Source organism: Rhinolophus sinicus, chromosome 17 (genome assembly GCF_057876585.1).
Source record: "Rhinolophus sinicus isolate RSI-liver-muscle chromosome 17, RSI-T2T, whole genome shotgun sequence".
NCBI lineage: Eukaryota > Metazoa > Chordata > Mammalia > Chiroptera > Rhinolophidae > Rhinolophus > Rhinolophus sinicus.
The window spans coordinates 53,752,772-53,775,936 of record NC_142517.1 but is presented as its reverse complement, the minus strand read 5'-3'; the positions used below and the strand labels follow the sequence as shown (position 1 = coordinate 53,775,936).

General features: G+C 35.1%; 1 protein-coding gene across 10 annotated transcripts in view; it reads right to left on the bottom strand.

The window, feature by feature from the left end:
• Positions 1–23,165, bottom strand: part of IL1RAP (interleukin 1 receptor accessory protein) — a 128,119-nt gene that overhangs the window by 23,248 nt on the left and 81,706 nt on the right. For all 10 annotated transcript variants that reach the window (XR_016019817.1, XR_016019818.1, XM_074329429.2 and 7 more), the window contains 5 exons: positions 22,796–23,081; positions 18,481–18,667; positions 6,968–7,133; positions 4,453–4,524; positions 2,365–2,491 (listed from right to left, as the gene is read on the bottom strand). Coding sequence is in view for 8 of the 10 variants with exons in the window: in XM_074329429.2 (XP_074185530.2) it covers positions 2,365–2,491; positions 4,453–4,524; positions 6,968–7,133; positions 18,481–18,667; positions 22,796–23,081 (838 nt within the window). In the remaining 2 variants the exon portion in view is untranslated. The remainder of the gene's footprint in view (positions 1–2,364; positions 2,492–4,452; positions 4,525–6,967; positions 7,134–18,480; positions 18,668–22,795; positions 23,082–23,165) is intronic.

Sequence of the window (23,165 nt, the reverse complement as noted above, 5' to 3'; positions counted from 1 at the left end):
TATGTTAGTGTATACGTATTAGAACAATGCTTAATAAATATTTATATTGGCTATTATAATTATATCACAGTAATAGTTGATGCATTTCAGGGATTCCCAAAGATTGGATTTTGAACACAGGTAGATTATTGTGGTCATAATACTGAAATCTCACAGTTACACCCTAAGGTAAAGAAGAAACTTCTCAGAGCAAGTAAACTTTGTGAAATTAAATATATGTAAATTTCAGCAAGTCAGAGGTAAAGTTCTTTGGATCCAAGATCCAGATTTAAAATCCCTTCAAACTACTTTGCTAAAAAGGGGGGGAAAAAAATGTATCTCCTACAGCAGACTGCTCCAGTTTCTCCTTGTGATAAGGCTTACTGTCTATCAGTCATGAGAACTTGGTTTAGGGCTGCGATGGGGGCAGCCTAAGCCTAACTGTACTGCTCAACTGTGAACAGTGAGTTGTGTTTCAATAGCTGCAAGGAGAAACATCATGACTTTTCATTATTATCCTTCATTATCACTATGAGAATAGGAAGCACAGTCTTCAGAATTCCTGAAATGATCAATAACTCCCTCTGTGTCTCCAGCCATATCTTTCAACAATTTATTCTGTAAAAAGGTGCCAATCTCAGGAAGCTCCTTCTGTACCTTTAAATATGTTCTGCTTCTCAAACCTCCAGGCCTTTGCACGTGATGTTCCTTTTACCAGGAACATTCTTTCGATTTTTCCTTTCTTTCTTTCTTTCTTTCTTTTTTTTTAAAATTATTGTTTCAGGTATACAAAACAATGTAATAATTAGATATGTATACCCCTCACAAAGTGATAACCTCCCTCCCTAAATCTACTACCCCTCTGACATCGTATATAGCTGTTACAATTCCACTGACTCTATTCCCTATGCTGTACTCCACTTCCTGTGACTATATATATATATATATATATATATATATATATATATATATATATTTGATTATAGTTGACATTCAGTATTATTCAGCTTCAGCTTCAGGTGTACAATGCAGTGGTCAGGCACCTACACAGTCCATGCAGTGGTCTCCCTAATAAGACAAGTGTCCATCTGAGGACACCCTACAAAATCTTTACGTTATTGATCATATTCCCCAAACTGTCTTTCCTATCCCCATGGCAAAATTTTGACTACTAATTTGGATTTTCTAAACTCTTTACATTCTCCCCCATCCCCACTCCCCTCCCATCTAGCAACCATCAGTTTTTTCTCAATAGCTCTGAGTCTATTTCTGTTTGATTTCTTTACCTAATCTATTTCTACTCATCTTTCAAAGTTTTATTTGGGTACTGTATGATCTGAGAAGTATTACCTAATCCCTGTAAACTGACTGGAATCCCCAACTAAATCTTCCCATAACATGTAATACTTCCTAGCCACTGCATTTATCACATTACAGTATTGAAATTTCCGCTCTATCATTGTTACTCCTATGAAATTCAATCAGGGACTAAGTATCTGGCACCGTACACTTGAGACAAAACAGATATTTTATAATATCTGCACAAAATCTGAGTTTACTACTAGGAAAGAAATATCTTTTGAATTCTAGAAGTTTTAGCAGCCTAAGGTCTATTTACACTTTGAGGATAAGGCTTAAGGTCTTAAAAATACTTTATCATGCAGGTAGTCACCTGCTAATTTTCATTAATTGTTGCAGTGAACCAATTGCTCCCTTGCATTTGTATGCTTCATTCATTTACAGGAACTCTTTTGTCTTCAAAGACCCGTATTTTCCTCCTTGCCAACCGAACCTCCTTCAAAAAAATACTTGTTTATTTAGAAATAAAATGACCCAGCTTGGTATTTTAAGAGTGAAGTATATTACCACCTGATCCACTTTAAAAGTAAAATTTAAAGAACCTGAATTATTTAAAAAGTGACTATCAATTCTAAATGTGACACATATGTATGTGAATCAAGAAAAACAAGGACAACAGAAAATACATGCTTCCTGCAAGACAAGAAACTAACACAATTATCTAAAGCACAAATACTTATAGGCCCAAGCTCCAGACTTGAGAAAGAGAAAAACAGGGCCACACTAACAGGATTTCCTCTCTCTATAACCCTATATTGTGGCCTTTTCATTCATGTAAAATACGCATTCCATCTCCTTTCAAGTAGGTGTCATAAATACATGATCATAAAATGGCCTCTGGGCCTCAGATTGCAAGTCTAGCAATCCTACTTTGGGATGCAACCATTAACAACTTCAAAATCTTGCTGATTTTTTAAATGACAGGAAAAATAAATAAATTTTTTATTTGTGTAGATTAGTATCCACCAGAAAACATTAGATTGAGGGTGAAGTGTGAATCATCCCCCTTGACTGCAGCAATGATACCTTTCATTAATGGTTATGTCAATAGCCAAGTCATCCGGCTTTTTTCCATCAATGGTCCACCAAACCTCGTTGCGAGAGTCCTTCAGGAAAGTAAAAAAGACTTGGCAGGGAATGAGTAGCTCCTCTCCTAAAAAAATGAGTTAATCCATTAGTTTGTAACCTTCACATGGCTATCTATATTGGTTTTACTCTGTGAGTAATCGGAAGCGATAAATGTTACGTGTACCTAACTAACATCCTATTTGGACTAATTTTCTAGTGGGCTCCATAAGGTACCATACTATTCTTCACTGCAAAACAAACCGAGAAAAGAAGCACATCAGCTTTATATAAAATTAGTAGTATGACCATCTTTTAATAGAATCTATACATGTTTTAAAGTAACAGCGCTTGTTCAAAAAGCTCTGAAATCATCCTTTTTAGCCCTGAACCTCCATAGACTACTTTTTTTGGTTATTTCCCTCACAGACAAAAAATGACTAAAGAAAGGTTCTCCAAATCTTCGGTCCTTGTGCAGAGAAGATGGGATGATGCCATTGCTGAGAGGACTGGCCAAGTAGGCCACATCTTGAAATGCTCCAGTTATCAAGGTGCAGTCAATAAGTGCAAAGACAATTTACCAATAGAATTTCTATATTACCCTTTTGAGATAGAATAGATTGGACTATCTAGGCAGAAAATGCGAGTGATAAGAATAGTAACAGCAGCACACTCACTGAGACTTTTGTATAATTTACTGTGCTAAATATTTATAGTTATCAGGGTTCTAATTTAACTTTAACAAAATACTATGAGGTTTTCAAATTCATGTTTTACATGTATGAAAACTGAAACTTAAAGATGCTAAATGCCAGTTCTAGATCAAAGTGTTGCAAAGCGGCAGACCAGGATTTGACCTAGACTGCCCTTCTGTTCCAGGTTGCCCAGGACAGTTCTGTTTTATGTTTGCCTTCCTATTTAGCTGTAAATATTGACGGCTTTAACTCTCAAAAAGCATCCAGGTTGAGATGATAAATTATATTGTCCTCCTAATTTGAACTCAGGTTTGCCTCACTTAGCGGTCATACTCCATCCTCTCTTCTAATACATGGTCCTTATGCCTTCCCCTCCAGTTTTCTATATCAGTGTGTAGGAAGATAAAGTGAACATAGCATGCTTTAGTAACAATAACATGATAAGTAAAGGAAACACATCTAGATGATTAGCAAGCATTTACCCTGATAGTAGGAAGATTGTTGATATTACTATAGAAAGCCACAACTAATTTGAGGAAATTTGGTTCATTTGAGGTGGGCAGACCCCTGGGTGTGTTCTTGGTATTTTTATAAGGCAGATCACTATTTAAAACCTTATCTGAATTGGGGGGAGGGTATGCTTGTTCTCCATCTATGATGATCACTGCCTCTATTACCCAGTGCATTTTAAATACATGTTCTTTTATATCTCTCATTGGGATTGCAGTGAATTTATTATAAAAGATACGATATAGAAAATGTTAACATTTCCTATGGTTTTCAACTTAACTGTGGGAGGCTTAAAGTCAGAAGACTTATAAACAAAACCTTCCCTGGTCAGTTACAAGTGATTTTTGTGTAGAATGAAAAATTATGAAAACTAAAAAGAGACCCAGACAGCCACAGCGGATATTTGATGGTGTTCTGAATCAGGGTGTATCGGTTCTATCAGTTGTCACCTGTTACATTCACAGTCCTGACTCTAAGCTCCAACCCTGCCCCTTTATAGTGGAACAGAATCTTAAAGGATGCCTTGTGCTCATGTTGCAGCCTTAGCAAACCAAAGCTCTGCGCAACCTAAAGTTTGCGTCCAACAGAAATCACTAATCAGGATAGGAAACCCACTCGTAGAGGAAGAAGGGAGAAGCTGCTGAGAGAGAAGTAGAGAATCCCTGAGCTCCCCATGAGATCGATGAGCTAGCTAATACCCAGAACTGCCTTGGTTTCTGACATCAGTTTCAATTCATGCGTGTTTTTACAATAGCCCTCTATTCTCTTGTGTTAGCTTATGTGACATTCTATTCCTTGTAATTAAGAGAATCTAACTGAAATTCAGAGGCACAGCTATAATTACCTGGTTCTTTCTCATAGACCACAAGATCATTGGGTGAATGGATCTGGGGGGGCAATGCATCTTTTGGAGCGCCTGTGAGAGAGCAAAGAACAAAGGGGGGATGATATGAAGTCATGTAGTCTTTATCCCGTATAACCCATTTCAAAAATCATCTCTTCTGTGAATCGTTGCCCAACTTCCTGGCATAGTTTGTCAATTGTTCTTGAGAGTGCCCACAGTCCAATATGTAGTCAATTACAACACTTTAGTCATTTGAAACAAGCAAAGAAACAAATGTAACATACTGATTATCCTCCATATTTCAGGATAGAACGTTAAACCAGTGTTTTTGCTTTCGAAAGCTTTTATGAGACAGACTCCTCATACTATATCACAATTGTTCTCATGTCTTGCTCAATTGTTTCTTTTCTACATTTTCCTCCTCAACAAGTCCAGAGTGTCTAGTATGGGACCTGGTTAAATAAGTCAGTATTAAAGGAATAAGTAAATGGAAAATTCAAAATCACAACCGTGAGACCAGTACATAAGTCTACCTGATATCTAATTATCAGTTGAAGGTATATTCATAGGATTGCTGCTCTTTATAACATTCTGTATTCCTAAATTTAAAGAAAAATATTCTGAAGGAGCTTTACACTGTGTTTAAGAGTAAAGTACAGCATAGGGAATATAGTCAATGGTATTGTAATAGCTATATATGGTGTCAGATGGGTTGTAGAATTTTTGGGGTTATCACTTTGTGAGGGGTGTAAATGTCTAATCATCTTGCTGTTTTATATACCTGACACTAATAGAAACAAACAAACAAAACATTACTGTGATGGGAAAAAAAAGAGTAGAGTCTTCAAAGATTTAATGACCAGGGTATTCTAATCCAAACTTGGTCATATACTAACCATATGACTCTTGTTTTTTTGCTAAATCTTTGAAAAGCTAATTTTGCTCAACTCTAAAATGAAGGTGATTAAACTCATTTCACAGGTTCATTATAAAGATTAAATTAAGTAATGCATACGAAAGCATCCACTACATTTAAATATATATATTAGAAACAACTGCCAAGATGAATGTAAGTCTAGATTATTCACTTGACTTTTAAAGTCCATTCATGTTAGGCTATAAATGTAGTCTGATTTTTCTTCTGAATTAGTCCCCAACTCAACACTATGCAGAAAGTAAGCAGAGAAACAGGAAAAGTGATTATAAAAGCGTTGGATTTGAATTTTATTTGCATTATGTTAAAGCCCTTTTTAAAGAAATACATATGCTGAATCCGGTGTCAGACTGGTTGAAAAATCCTTGAACAAAAAGTCAGAAACCTGGGATTTAGAATCACTTCTACTAACTCATGGAATGTTTCTAAATAGGTTACTTTTTGTTGTTTGGACTCAATGTTTCCATCTATTAAAAGATGGGGTTTGACAAAATCTGCTTCTTTTTTTTTTTTTGTTTGCTTAAAATTTAATTTTTCTTATTAGTTTCAGGTGTACAAAACAATGTAATAGATAGACATTTATTATTTATACCCCTTACAAAGTGGTAACCCCCTCCCCCAATCTATTACCCCTCTGACATCGCATATAGCCTTTACATTTCCACTGTCTCGATTCCTAATGCTGTACTCCACTTCTTGTAAATATATATATATATATATATATATATATATATATATATAATTATAGTTCACATTCATTATTATTCAGTTTCAGCTTCAGGTGTACAGTGCAGTTATCAGGCATCTACACCGTCCCTGAAGTGGTCTCTCTAATAAGACAAGTGTCCATCGGAAAAATCTTAGTCTTGATATGCTCTCATTTTAAATGCAGTGGACACAGTGGTATTTAAGGCTCTTCTGTGAATACTACCTATCCTGACATTGGTTCTCTTGGTTTTGGGTTTGATAGGAGTCTGTCATCTCTGCCTAGACACTGTCCTTTCCCTATTTCCCTATTTTCTCATCCCCTCTTAGTGCAAAGTAATGTTTGAACACTTCAGCATGAACTACAATTCCAGTACATAGAAATAATACAGAGTTTACTTAATTCGAGTAAATCACTTTTTTGATAACATTAACTACCATTCACTGAGTCTCTACCACTTGCCTGGAACTGCATTAGTGGAATATGTATTTTTCTAATCTAATATTCTCAGCTATCCTGAATGTTAAGTAGTCTAAGTCTCATAGCATAGATAAGGAGATTGAGATTTTGACCAAAATCATATTGCAAATAAATGGCAGTGGTTCAAATACAGATTGACCACAGATATGTCTGGCAGTTCTTTTACTGCTCAGACTACTTTGCTTCATTTAGTCACGCATTCATTCAATAGACCAATAGTTATTGAATGTCCACTACGTACATGGAATTGCAGAAGGCTCTGGGGATAGTTCAGCGAACAAAAAAGATAAGTCTCTTTTCTTATACACTTTACACACGTGTTTATAATAAACTATTAAGAGCCAAAACAAGATTATACATTTTTGTTGTATGCACTTAATGCAAACCATGCTTACCTACCACCTTTACCATCAGAGTCCTGGTGAGATGGAATGTACGCTCATTTTCTGGATACGTAACAACACATGTATAATTTCCATTATTTGAAACCAAGGCTATGAAAAAACTCAAGTCCATGCCTTCAGGTATCACATTATTAAAGTTCTGTATTTTGTGACAGCCCTAGAAGTAAAAGATGTTTACTATTTAGATACATGCACAGAAAATATACGAGCACATGCACACATCTAATTTTGCATAGAACATACAGATGTCTATGCTGGCCACACCTTTCACAAAACTATTTTGCTCAAGTACTTGATGATGTTTCTGTAAAGTGTGAACGCAATAAGTTTCATTATCTTTTCTGCAAAAGAAAATTAAAGTTCTGAACTGAGATATAAATTCAAATGTACCAGCTTCTTGTCTCAGGATCTCATGTTAATAGTGAAGCAAGGTTCAAGTTTTGAAAAAACAACTAAGCCAACTAAAAAAAATAAATAAATGAAATAAAAATTGCTTGCTCTGCTATTTTAAAATATATATATATTTTTCATTTTTCTACATTTCTTCACTGTTTATATTAATTCAGGAATCCAGTCACTCTTCTTGACAAACTAGGCCTTGATTTAGATATCTGATTCTGGCATTCTTAATCATGCTGTTGAATCACTATATCAGTTATCTCCAAACTTTTTGTGTTTTTCTTCTAAATGTCCTATTTGTTGCAATTGGATATCATAGACTCCAGAATCTAAAAAATAAAATACATTTTATGAGTCTTACCAAGAGTTGAGTTATTTCTACTCCACATAACTCTGCTGATTTAAAAAGAAAAAATGAGATTGAAATATTTCATTCAATATAATTAGAATCCTGTTTGAATCTCTCAGCCCCACTAACTGGCCATATTGTTGTACTTATTGATTGATTTGTTTGTTTGTTTTCTTTTAGAGAAAACAACTGATGTAATCATCTGTGTCCAAAACATACATTGAACATGTTCTTTGGGGAAAATTTTGTGTTTGTTTTTCTTTTAAAAATCAATAATTCATCTATGTCAAAAATATTAGGTATCTCTAAGCTCCTTTAGAGCTTTAAAATTCTGGGAGTCTATTACTTGCTTGTATTGTCATATGTAACCTTAATTCTTACATACTTAAAGTTTTCTTACTTCAATTCCTGGAGCATGTTTTGAAATATGACAGTTCCACTAAGTGGCACATTTTGTAATTCTTTGTAACAGGAAATGCGTGTTTTAAGAATAACACTAAACATTTGATTCATGGAGATGATCATCACAAGGAAGATGATAGCCGCTCAGTTAAGCCATCTTCTAAATGCAATTTATCCTGTTTTGATAAAAGTGCTTTTAGGCACTTGTCAAATAAGCAAAAGATTTCAATACTCTTAGGTTATCACAAAATGTAAGACCACAAAGTCTTATACTCTTACAATGAATTTATGTCAGATTCTGTTTAAATTGAGTTTAGACTATCTATAGAATTCTGTTTGATTTTTGTGACACCTTCCATTTAAACAGTTCAAAGTTATTTTCATCTTTCATTTGTTAGTGTAGCTGTTCTTAAAGATAAAGAGATATTCGAGATAACACTGCAGAGTTAAAACTCAGTTTTCTATACAGCTGAATAAAGGTCTTCTATTAGCTTCTTAACCAAGAACGAACACTTCCCCTCGGCAGTTAGTTGAGGCTGATTGGAATGCTGTTATGCCCACTTTATAGATGAGGATACAAAGGCCTGGAAAGGTTAAGGAATTGCCATTGTCAAAGAGCTAGGCGATGAGTGTCAGCAGGAATCTGAACCTACATCTATCTGTTTTGAGGCCCTTGTTTTTAATCCCACCTGGCATTATCTCCTTACTCAATACTGTGGTCCTGCATGAATGTCACACCTGGACCAGCTCCAGTATTAACCGTGTGTTGTGGATCTATCACTTATCTGAGGCTGACATCTGCAGTTGGTGGTAAACTTCTCATACTTTTCAGGATAAGAAGTTAGCTATTAGTACTGAACTTGTAAACAGTACTGATTAAGAATAATTGAAAGAAACTCTTTTTGACTTGCCAAGTATAATTTATGCAAAAAAGAAAACTAAACACATCACTTTAGGATTCATAATAGGTACTACAAATATAAAAAGAAAAATGCTTCTGACACAAACTATTTTCATTCATTCATTCACTCACTCATTCATTCTTTCATCCTTGAGTGTTAATCAATAAACCATATTGCAGGCACTGCTTGAGGTTCTGAGAATACAGCATAGAATAAAACAATGTGTCTGTCCTCATGGACATATCATTAATAGAAATAGAATCAGACACATATCAATAACAAGGAAAATGGTACAAAACAGGTGTGTGCCAACCTCTTGCTAGCCCCCTACTTTCTCTTCATCTTATTCCAAACCCATGAGGATGAATTTGAAATTTGGTCTGGATATGCTTAAGGCTATTATTCATTGGGCATGCACGTCAGTGCCATGAGTCTGCTTTCTCTGCGGATTGTCTCTTCTTTCCATAAGGTTGGATAAAGATGTAGGCCAGGTACAGGTTTGTCTTGGAGCTCCTTTATTTAGAAAAATATTTCAAATTGAGGAATAGTTCACAAAAGCAAAGGTCAAGAGTGGTGTTTAATCTGCTATTAAGAGAAGGCTGACCATTCAAAATTGTTCACTTATATAGTTTTAAGCAAAAGAAATAAAAAGAAAAGAAAAATAATATATATTTCAAAGCTACCAGACCTATAGCATGCAAGAAAAGGAAATGAAGAAACTGTTTTACATTTTAAGTATGCCTGTGTGTGGTGGAGGTGGCTTTCGGGCGTCACTGAATTATAAATAATCACTAACTTTGGCCCGTAGTGTGTAATGAGTCTATGTATCTCTAGACTCTTCAATACATGTACCTGAGTCACACAGGATATTTTAAACATAATAAACTATTCCTGAAAACAAAGTCTGCAAATTTTCAGATGATTTCAAAATCATTTATTTGGAATCCAGAAAAAAAAAAAATATATATAAATAAAAATCTAGATACCCACAGAATTAAAAAAACAAAAACAAAATCAAACATGTTTCCAAACACAAGAAATAACAGTAAGTGGATTTCCACTATGAAGCAAACACTTGTATGACTAGAAGACAAATCATCCATTTAGTTGATCCATCAGTTCCTTATTCTGAATTCAAAAGAGAGAAGTTAAACAGGAGGGCAACTTTTCAACCACATAATGGTAGCCATGGCAACCTTCCATAATATATAGGTTAAGAACAAAATGACTGAGATCCTTGAGAGGAAATACATCATGTGGGCGGGCGGATGTCATGACTAAGGGCAAATATTCCCATTCAATACACTATTCAAGAACTATGTGAGGGCATGAAAAAATGGAAAGCACACAGTTCCTAACGTACAGGTATGCACAGTCTAGTGAGGATGGCAACAAATACTATAAACAGCATATCGAGGTGGGGGGAAGAAGATCAAACATAAAGTCTTTAGAAAAACTTCACGGGGAAGGAAGATTTGAGCTGGATCTTAAAGGATAAGTAGAATATTAACAGATATTAACTAGGAGGGGACACATGAGGCAGCGACACGCCAGGCATGGGAAAGTATTGTGAAAAACTCCCCTGAACTGTCATAGTGTTTTCGCCTCCTCATTAGTACTTAACTGACTTTATTATAATAATCTCTTTTTATGTTTACGTGGCATATGGTAAACGCTCAACACATTTGTGTTGCATAATAAAAAATATGAATGAGAGAAGCAAAGGCACAAGAATGGAGTTGAAAGCTCATGTAGTATGATAATAAGAAAATAACTATATAAAATATAAGATGTGGGAAGGGTGAGTTGTAGGAAGGGTGGGGAAAGTGGGAGTAAGGATATGAAGAGTTTAACTGAGATATAAGGTTAGAACAGTTAGGGATATCTATTTTCATTTTTGCACCAAAGATTAAGTTGGCATAAAAAACATCATACTTGTTGACAAAGTCTCATAAGAATTTTATACATCACTCACTGTCAGTGAACAAGACTAAAGTCACCCAATGTTTAAGCAACAGGCATTTACAAAATCCCTCCTATGTGGCAGGCACTGTGTTAAGAGCTGGGCATGGAGCAGCCAGTAAAAACAAAAAGGGTCTTTATTCCCATGGAATTTTCCAGTCCAATCTATCTCATTCAATTATTTAATCAATTTCTAAATACAAAGTATATTGGCTCAGTTTTGTGCTGTGTGCTTGGTATTCAAGGGAAAGAAAAAGAGAGGTCACCATCTAGTACAGAAGAGAGAAATACAATAATTATAGTAACAAATATGAGATATAAATTAAGTGCTCTCAAAATAGAGAGAGGTGATTCATTCAACCTCAAGGCTTCACAGGTATTTGAACTGGGTTTAAGTTTAGAGGTTGAATCTTTGGTCCTCAGAAGCCCTGAAACTATATGTAAAATGCTGTGTACACATGGAATTAAACATGCATAGTTTGGAAAGAAAACTGATATATATTTCCTTCACACAAAAGATTAAAAATCTCTATATAAGGAAACTGGAGGGAAAGAAAAGATATAAAGAACCAACCAAACTAAATAGTCAGATCAAACTGAGACAAGCACTTTAAAAATAATGTCTATTACATAGACTTTCAACTTCTCAACAATATGCGCTATGCCAATAGTAAGAAGGCCAGACTTGGCACTTTTTCAGAAATGTGCTTTCCTGGTGGCACTTTGTTAGAAAAAGCAAAGATTTTCCTATTTTCTGAGAGAGATGTATAAATAGTATCTGACCAATCCTGATTAAGTTCACACTGAAAATTAGAGGTGGAGGTAATATAACAATTTTAATGACTACACTACAAGGACGACCAGTATTTTGCAAACTGATCTCTGCCAGATACCAATTCTCCTAAACAACTGCTATGAATGTAATAACTAAAGTAGCCAATAAAGTAGCTCCTGTGATTCTCAGTAAAAAAGGGAAATTTCCCTTTGTTTTTATAATGAGGAAGAGAAATAATCCAGTAATATGAATGTTAGGATGGCTTGTCATATTTTAACGCTCAGGTCTCTGAGTAAATCTAACAATAATTATAAAAACAACAAGATCTCATTTACCTGTGTTTATACTGCTATTTATTCATATAGTGCCTATGTGAATAAACAGACAATCTCCAATTTATACACATGTCGTGTTCCAGAAGTTCTTTTATAAGCTGGCTATTTGAAATTCAGTAAATCACTTACAAACCATGGTCTGCTTTCCAGGCTAGTTACAAAACCTGGCTCATTCAACAAACATTTACTGAACATCAATTTAACTCACAGGATTGTTGAATTAGAGCACTATGAATTCTGGGCTCTGAATAAGGAAAACCCTGCCATGCAGAAGAGAGGAGGAAAGAACAAAAGACATGCCAAAGAGGAAAATTCAATCCTGTCCCATTTCCCCTGGAATTCTGAAATACAAAATTTTCATTTTCTGCTCCCTCCAATCAGTTTTTCTGAGCTGCTTCTGGTTTCTGAGGGCCCTCTCTCCACAGGTTTCCTTATGTCCCACAATTAGCCTACACTCAATGCGTGTTCAAAGACTACCCTACCCTTCAAAGCACCCTAAGGTCTAAAAGTAAACATTGGACCACCCTCTCTGATTTCTGCCACCCTCTCTAATTTCTGGACAGTACAGGTTTTCGACCAAACAGAACTGGCTTGAAATCCCACATTCTCCCCTGACAAGCCAGGTTGTTTTTGAGTAAACAATATACAATAATGGATACAGATTGCATAGGGCTAAATCTTGGCTCCTCTCTCTGTGGCCTTGGGCAAATCTCTCAACCACTCTATCCTTTGGTTTTCTTAACTACAAAGTAAAGAAAACAAGATAAACTACTTCATGTTGAGATAATTAAGTGAAATAATTAAAGCCTTTGGAAGAATTCCTGTGCTTAATAAACTTTAGCTTTATTGTTTACCTCTCTGAGTTTCCGCTTCCTAATCTGTAAAAGGACGATATCTACCTTGAAGGATTCTGATGAGTATTACATATAAAGTACCTAGCACAGTGTATTTTACTAGTTAAATGCAAAAATTGTTAGTTTCCTCATTTCATTTAATCAGTTTTCATTTTTCTACTAACAGGAAGAAAATTACTGAAACTGACTAATGTCTTTTAACTCCAGGACATCTAGGTGGACACAAGGAGTCGCTGCAGAGGGTAGAAAATAGAAAGCAATGTTAGCATTGTTACATGGTGATACCGCAGGAGAATGCAGTTACCAAGAACACTGGCTTTGTCCCAAGATGGCAGGACTCAGGATAAAAGTTGTCATAAAGACATAAAAGCAGTATATCACATATCAATAGTGACCTTTTATAATCATAGAATAGAAGGGCTGGCTGGTTACCAGTTTGTATTTAGACAACTTGCATACTGAAGATGGTTTGACCAGTATGACTTTTTTTCTCGGTATTCTTTCCAGGCTTTCTGCTTTCATTCACCCCATAAACATTCTCTCCAGATTTTAACCTTAGCCCTTTTCTCTTCTCACTTTATTTTGTCTTCTTAAGGGCTCCAACTATCATACAGATGCATCCAATTCTCTGTCTCCACTTTGATTTTTCTTCTGAGCTCCAGACCCATATACACATAGCCACTACTTAACTGGTCACTGCCACCTACATGTTTCACAGACATCTCTCACTCAATGTGACATTTTCTAAATATTTCACTTGCTTCCTAAAACTGATCCTCCTGTGCTATTTCATACCTTTGTTAATAGCACCAACATCATCCAACCAGAAAAACCAGAAATCTAGGAATCATTGGAAATACAGAGATGGGTATGACAACTTTACTATCAAGGAATAGTCAATCTCATAGAGTACATATATGTAAATTTCTCCCTCCTATTAAAATCAACAGTAAATTCTCTTTGGAACTTGGTGTGGAACTTAGAATTCTGCTTTTTGATGAGAATAGGAATTACTCTTATTTATAAACCTGTCAATTAAATTGTGAAATCCTTTGGCACTACGTAGGGTGGGACATACACATATATCTCATTCATTACTGTATTCCCACAAGCCCCTGGTATGGAATACAGCTGGTTTTCAACAAATATGTGTTGAACGTAGACATGAATGAATGACAATGAAACAATAAAGGAAGTGACAAGTGACATGGAAACAGGAATACATAAATAGCTATGGGATTATAAGAGGGAAACATTTTTTTCAGCTGGGAAGAACAGGGAACATTTCATAAGGCAGAATTTGATCTGTCTAAAGGAAAAGGAGGGGGCATTCCAGGGAGAGGGAATACATGAAATAAAGAGGAGAGGAGAGAATGATAGAATATGTAAGAAAATAAAGTTAATTTTTTCAGACTATTGAGTATTCAAATTATAGAAAAAGTGAATAGAACTAGACACAAGAGACTTTGATAAATAGATGAACACTTTTTTAAAACTAGAAGATGTATTACACTTTCTCCTATAAAATTGTTAATATTATTCTTTAGATCACTTTTTATGCATTTTACCATGGAAAATTACAGTCATAGAATATACAAGGATCCCTTGCACCCATGCCTGGCCTCAAAAGCACCAATTCAGGCTATGTGACATTTCATCTGTACCCACTCACTACACCTCAAGGTTATTTTGAAGAAAATCACAGATAATATATACTTTCATTTGTAAATATTTTTGTGTATCTTTAAAGGACAAGACCCCTTCTGCAAGCATAACTACAGTGCCATTATCACAATTTAAAAAGTAATAATAATTCATTGATATCATTAATATTCTGTGTTCAGAGTTCCCTGATTTTCTCATAACTTGTTTTACAGTTTGTTTGAAAAAAAACATGATCCAACTAAGGTACGTATTTTGCAATTGGTTGTTACATATCTTAAATCTCTCTCTCTCTCTCTCTCTCTCTCTCTCTCTCTCTCTCTCTCTCTCTCTCTCATTTTCTTTCTTCCCTCTCCTTCCTTCCCTCTTTCCCTTTTTCTTAATCATTTCATTACAAAACATAACATGTAGAATGCAAACGCTCAAGGCATATGCATGAGTTAATGAGTTATATAGCAAACACTTTTGTAACCACCACTTAGGTTGGGAATAGAATGTTGCCACTCACCTTTGAAAGCCATCCACATGCCCTGTGTTAATCCCAGCTCTTCTACTACCCCCTAACATGCTACCACCACTATCTATACTTTCATAGTAAAATCACTTCTTTGTTTTCATTTAAATTTTATCACCTATATGTGCAGCCTTAGACCCTATAGTCACATCCATTTTTAAATTTATTTTTTATGTTTCTTTTAATCTATACATTTCTACGCCATGTCTTTATTTTTCTTACAATTTATCTGTTGAATAACCCAAGGCAGCATTTGGTATATAGAGTTTTCCACAGTCTGGATTTTGCTTATTGCAAACTCATGGTGCAAATCAATACATTCCTCTGTTCTCTATATTTCCTGCAAAATAGCAGCAGGATCCAAAGGTCAATCAAACTCAGGTTTATTTGACTTGACACAATTATAAGTAATACAGTGTTCTCTTATCAGAAGGAATATATCTGGCTGATACTCTTATGATGTTTGCTGTCATTGATGCTTAATGTTTAGATTTATTAAGTCTTTAGGGGTTGCAAAGTGAGTATATACTTTTATAAAAATACACTTCTTTACACTATTTCATAATTCAGTGTACATTTCTGATAAGAAATGCAGAATAAATACTTAAGATAACAAACTCATTTCCTGTTATCAATTAAATGTGACCGATTAAACATTTTGAAATAGCATTATGAACATATGGGCTTAAATTTAATTAATGAGATTTGACCCATCGCAACTAATCACCTTACTGAAATTCAGATTGTTCCGTTTTTAGCAAAACAAAAACTCTTAAAGTTGGCTCCTAAGTCATTTCATTAATGACATAAACAGAGAAAGAAGCTAAAATTTTCAACTATGGTTATGAAATTGTCTATTTCTTCATTTAATTCTGTCAACTTTTGCTTCATGCATTTTGAAACACTGTGATGTGATTAGGCACATATACTTTTACTATTTTTAAACATTCCTGATAAATTAACAAGTTTACTATTCTGAAAAGTCCTCTTTATCTCTAAAAATACTCATTCTCTCAAAGTCTACTTTTTATGATTTTGGCATCTCCATTCTACTCTTCTTATTTTTATTCATCATTTATTCTTGATTTAACTTTTTTCACCCTCCCATTTTCTATTAACCTTAAGGAATTATTTATTGTATTCATTAGCTGTTCTGTTCCTCTTAGTTTAGCTTCATTTCTAAAATGACTTACTTTCCTCTTTCTAAGTTTTTACTGAGTTTTATAAATTTCTGGACTTTTCTAATTCTTATTTATTTATATTATTCTGTCTCATCTTGTGTCATTTCTTAATGTTGGATAGCTCATTTTTGAGATGGACAATATGCCCTCCTAGCATCATTTTTTTTTTCCTTACAGAATGTTATTCTGCTTCTTATTCTCCTTTTTCTTATAATTTTGAATGGGATTTTATCTTGATTATTTTTGCTGCCTATTTTTATATGAAACTTTTTTCTTTTTTTCTGAGCTTTACAATCTGGCAAGATTTTCTAATTTCACAAAGATTCCTCTCCAAAACTATGGTCTTGAGATTTCCTAATTCTCTTCCTATCCTTCTCTGTTCTGCTCTTCTGGTCCTTCTCTTCCTTTCCTCTACATTGTCCTGATCTTGTTTACTTTCGATTCCACTCCCAGACATTTCTCCTCAGTGTGGGTGGTTATTTTTCAGAGTTCTGAGGCATTAGAATTATTCCAACCCCTTCAGAATTTCTTAAGATTCATCCATGTTGTCGCAAATGGCAGTATTTTATCTTTTCTTATGGACGAGTAATATTCCATTGTATATATGCACCACATCTTTTTTATCCAATCATCTAGCAAAGGACACTTGAGTTGTTCCCATGTCTTGGCCACCGTAAATAAAGCTGCAATGAACACAGGGTACATATATCTTTACAGATAAATGTTTTCAGATTTTTGGGGTAGATACCCAGAAGAGGCATTGTTGGGTCGTATTGCAATTCTAATCTTAATCTTTTTGACAAAATTCCATACCATTTTCCACTGTGGGTATACTAATTTACATTCCCACCAGCAATGTATAAGGGTTCCTTTTTCTCCACAACATCTCCGAACTTGTTATTATTTGTCTTGTTGATAATAGCCATTCTAATGGCCTTGATTTGCATTTCCCTAATAGCTAGTGAAGTTGAGTATCTTTTCATATATCTCTTGGCTATTTGTATGTGTTCTAGGGAGAAGTGTCTGTTCAGGTCCTCTGCCCATTTTTATTTCACTCATATGTGGGATATAAAATTGAAAGCAACAAATGAACAAGACAAACAAACACACAAAAACTCATAGAAATAGACAACAGTTTACTGGTTATCAGTGAGTAAAGAGGGAGGGGAAGAGGCAGAAGAGGGGAAAGGGGATCAAACGTGTAGTAACAGAAGGATTTTTGACTTTGGATGGTGAACATACAATTCAATATACAGATGACGTTTTTAGAATTGTACATTTGAAACCTATATAATTTTATTAATCAATGTCACCCCAATAAATTTAATTAAAAAAATTTCTTGCACTCATCCTCTATTAGAAAGCAAAACCCTTCCCGAATTCAGCTGCTATTTTCAAATTGGCCCTCCATAATTTCCAGTGAGTACCCATTGGCTATTTTTGGGTTCTGTTTTCAAGTCTGCCAGATACCACACTACTTCTATCTACGTACTCCCTTCCCTATTGACACTGATTTTATATGGATTGTGTTTATGGTTTGTCTTAATTGTTTAATTGAAAGTGATTCTTGTGGATAACTTGCAACTGACTTTTATTTTAAATGTTGTGTAGTTTTTGGCTTTGGCTTATGTGAATATTTGAAGAGGTTAAAAACAAAACAAAACGAACAAAAAAACTATGCTGCTGCCACATGTGCCACATTCCAATACTTTTTTTTTGATTGAACACTTCCCAAATCCCTCAGATGTAGAAGATACTACAGATGGATTATGACCACAAATGAGGGTAAACATGAAAACACATATAAGTAATAAAATATAGTACTGAGTAGTCAAGGAGTTAAAATTCACCAGATGAATTAGCAGCTTCTGATTTCACTGAACAATGAGTAGAAGTGGGCAAAATTTCCGAAACTGTATTTCATAGGAAGTTAACAGAAATAAGGTAGTTCTAGTAGTCCAGTGAATGTAATTTAAGACATGGTAGGCTGAAGCAAAGAGTTCTCTACCACTTCCTTTAAAATGTTACAAGGTGAGGAAAAAGTAAAAGATTTGTATAAAATCACTAAAGACATTAAAAAATATGATGAGAAAAATCTCAGGTTCTACATTAATTCAACAAATAAAATTGCCATGTTAAGGAGGGTAAAACACCCTCTAGTTTGCTTACCATATACCAAGTGATGGTTGGTTTGACACTGGGAGGAAAAAATCCATCTACATTTGGACAAGTGATCTTCTGAACACCATATTCGAGATATAGTCTATGCACTGGCAGTTTCATGGGAGAATTGAAGCAGCTATCTTTTTGAACAACTTCCAGAGGAAATGCAACTTTGCTGCAATATGTGGTGTTCCTGAAAAAAAGAAATAAGCAATGAATGGGCAGTCTCATTTGCATTTGTTTTAATGCCATAAACACATTAAAATGAGCTAAGTGAAGTAATGCTATGTGTTGAGACTTTATTTATATGTATAGGTCTATGTAAGAATTAAATGTATTATAGAGGTATTTCCTATGCCAAATGACATCACAGAATAAAAACAGATGCAATTAACTTCTGTTGATATATGAAAATATTTATATTTTTAGAAATGCTCTTAAACACGTGCATGTGTTTGTGTGTGTGTGTATACATATACATATATACATACATGTGTGTGTGTGTGTGTGTACACATACATACACTGGGGGTACCAAAACAATATATACACATGACTTGTATTCATCTTTTGTTATCGGTGTATATTGAATATTATTACAATTTTAATACATTTTTTTCCTTTCTTAAAATGTGTATACATTTTTTTGGTACTGTGTGTGTGTGTGTGTGTGTGTGTGTGTGTGTGTGTATGAAACCTTACCCTTAAAACATTCTCAATAATACTCAGAATTGGTAAGGGAAAGGTGAAAATAGTATATTAACTCACAGTTGATAATGGTATAAACAACCTTTGTAAAATAAGTATGTTTCTAAAACCATTTTTTAAAGAAGCCTGAGGTTTTGCCCTAGTGATCTTATGTCTGGAAATTTTTTCACCCAATAGAATTATGGAAAATTGGGAATAGAGAGAGCATATGATCAAAATGCTCATCCAGGGCTACATCAGCAAGGAAAACATTGGAATCAATGGGAAAAAAAAGAAAAAGAAGTCTGTGAATAAAATTATGGTACAGCTGTTCAATGTTGTTGTATGCATCTATAAAAACAATTGGGCATGAAAGAAAAAAACACACTAATAAACACATAAAACTTGTTAGGATGGCTGGAGAATTGTATTTATGTTTTTAATGTTCGTAGAGGTCATTACATCTGCCTAGAGGGCTCTTCTTCCATTATCACACCTTGCACAAGGCAGTCTTCCATGCCATCCTGTATGTATCCCCTATCTAAATTAGGGCTCTCATTCTCTGAGCATCTTGGACATTTCCTTGATTAAATTTATCACAGTTCAAACTAAGGCATTACTATGTGTGTTTTCTTTTATTCCTTGCATCTAGTATAGTGTCTAAACTCTCAGTAGGTGCTGAATAAATATTTGAAACTTGTTTATACATACAGGAAAACAATAAAGGAAACATAAATAAAAACAATTGATTTTTTAGGGTGATGGATAAATGGGTTCACCTTTTTTATAATTTTATTTAAGGGACCAAACCACATAGATACTCAATGACTCATGAATTAAGTCTAAATACAATGGAAGGTGTGGGGGAATGCATCCCCCTCCCCAAGATGGGAAGATAGGCTTTAAAAATGACTTATGACAATGGCAATAAGGTGGAAGGGATAGAGGCAGATATGATCTCTACCAACAAATAACAAAAGATGAAAGTTAAAGAAGGTAAATTTCAACTTAATAAGATACATGATCTGATTTTTTCAAAAAAGGTGATATACAGTGGTTGGGCTGACTTTTCCAATTCTAAACGTCAAATCTGTATGTTATCTTAATTGATAGGAGTATTGAAGCAAAAATACAAGCTGTCAAATCATGGAAGATGATTTTCAACTAGATGGACTTAAAGATATCAGGCTTATGATTTCTCGTGGTTCAGTTTAAGGTCATTGTCAGTTTAGGAATCACCTCAGGATCTTGAGAAGCTTCTGGTGCCCCCATCAGACAAGTTCAATTCTATATTTTCTTTAGAGACATAGATGGACAGACAGGTAAATTGAAGCAGCCATCTGGAAATTGATAAATAACATTACAGGTATACTTAGGCCTTAACAGCCATGCAACCCTGCTCTTGTAATGTCAAAGAAGGTTAGAAAAGTAGTTAGTGGGTTGCAGAAGAAAAGGAAATAGAGATGCTGAAGGACTAGAATGCATAGTAGAGACCAAGGTCATTCACAAAGCTACTGATGACCCCTTCCCAGATACTGCTGATGTCCATGTAGAAATATTAATGGATTAATAATTGTCACAGATGAAAAAGAGCTTAAAGAGCATTTAAGCTGGCTTTCTCATTGTGCAGATATAGACATGAAAGCTCTCAGACATGGACTGACTTGACAACTGTCACCAGCTAAGTAGTAACAGAGCCGGGATGATAGCCTAGGGTTTCTGTCTTCTCATCCACTGCTCTTTCCACTGTAATTTTTTTCTAACTTCTCCTACAAAGCAGTATTAGAACATAAATAAAGGACACATAGACATTTCAGCTTCCTTCGAAACCCACACACCAGTCCAATTTAATAAAATTAAAGAGTCATGTGAAAGCTTCAGAAGGACATTCAGAGGTTACAAGAGACTTCCAAGGCCACAGTGATCAAAATGCATTTCTGTGATAGAGAAGAGGTCCTTCTTCACTTAAGCATTACACAGTTTAAATTTATTAAAGCATAGCCATCCTTCTCCATCAGAACAGTTAACATCCGTAGGTGACACGGGGCATGCTGAAGGTCTGGGATTACCTATCATTATGTTATGTTATTCTAAACTGTTGCATTGCTATATTATCCAGCCCTATTGTTATGGACTGAACTGTCTCCTCTCCAAATTCATACGTTAAAGACCTAACCGCCAGCACCTCAGAATGTAACAGTATTTGGAGATAGGCCTTAAAGGAGGTAATTAAGGAAAAATAAGGTCATATGGGTAGGCCCTAATCCAATACTACTGATGTTCTTATAAAAAGAGGAGGTTAGGACACAGGAGACATAGAGGGGAGACCATGTGAAGATATGGAGAGAATACGACCATCTATAAACCAAGAAGAGATTAATTAAACCAACCCTGCCAACACCTTGATCTTGGAATTCTAGCCTCCAGAATTGTGAGAAAACAAAATTTTGTTGTTTAAGCCACCCAGTCTGTGGTATTTTGTTATGGCAGCCCTAGAAAACCAATGCATTTATTAAATAGCAGGGAACTATGTAAAAATCAAACAAACAAAAAAACACACAAAAAAACAAAGTCTATGATACAGTTGGGAAATTAAAGAAGCTAAAAAGGAACCTTGGAAGAAAAGATAGTAAAAAAAAAAAAAAAGGAAAAGAAAAGAAAAGAAAATTCAGAGCAAAAACAACATTAATTGGTAGTAAAAGAAAAATAGATATATTGTGGAATAAAATGCAAAATCTACATTAACTTTCAAGAAAAAAAGTGGATTTGAAAGAAATTTTGCAGTAATAGGGTGTTTTGAATTATATTCTTAGATCCCGCAGGATATTTTATCTACCGTGTTTCCCCAAAATAAGACCTAGCCTGACCATCAGCTCTAATGTGTCTTTTGGAGCAAAAATTAATATAAGACTGGGTATTATATTATATTAGACCCAGTCTTATATTAAAATAAGACCCGGTATTATATTATATTATATTATATTATATTATATTATATTATATTATAGCCAGTCTTATATTAAAATAAGACTAGGTCTTATATTAGTTTTTCTTCCAAAAGACGCATTAGAGCTGATGGTCCAGCTAGGTCCCATTTTCGGGGGAACACGGTGTTTGCTTCTTAGGAGAATTTTGGAAAAATAATTTGGTAAAAAAGGTTGAAAAGCATTGTTCTAAGTACGTTTGATGCCTCCCAAATATTCTTTCTCCTATAACAGGCACCTCATGGTTTTATTCTGTGCCAAGCACTTTGCAATATAAGACTAACAGATAGGAATGGGTTCTACTTCCTGCTCTGCTTATTGTCTAGGGAATGGTATGCCTCCAGGTGGGGCAGAAGTGTAGGCAGGTTCCATTGTCAGGGAAAGGGGCCAAACAAACAGGGCTCTACCTTTAGACAACCTTGATATGTCAGGGTTTGAAAAGGAACCACCTATGGAGAATGTTCTTAGCACCACAATCATTTTCTCCTCCCCCCTTTTCCAATCAAACTCAGTTAAGCCACCGAAATGAAGTGTATGTAGCTCTTTCTAGAGGCTTCTTTCCCCTCCCCAGTTTCATAGAACATACATCATCTGGATAAACGCCCAGGAACTAAAGGGAAAAGACAGAGTTGCCACCAAAAGCCAGGCTACCTTAACATGCAGGTATAGTTGCCAGTGTCATTAAGGAGGGTGGGCCGGAACCAGAGCACATCTTTCTCCTTACTAATGCGGTTCTCAGGGAGGCGGAAGTTAATTGGTTCCTCAAGGTCCCGGTCCTGCCTAGTCCAATACCAGATCAGAGTAAGGCCAGCTGAATGGGCTGTACTGTAGTTATATTTCAAGAAGTGTTCAAAGAGTGGGCACTTGATGCGAGCTGGCTCATCTTCAAACACCTGGATCTGCCTCATGGTATCTAGTCCCCAGTCATCGCAGCGTTCTGGAACAATTAAAAAGGAAAAAAAAAAAAAAAGGCATATTATGAGTCACCTCATGTAAAGGCCTCCAGAGAACACACTTTCTC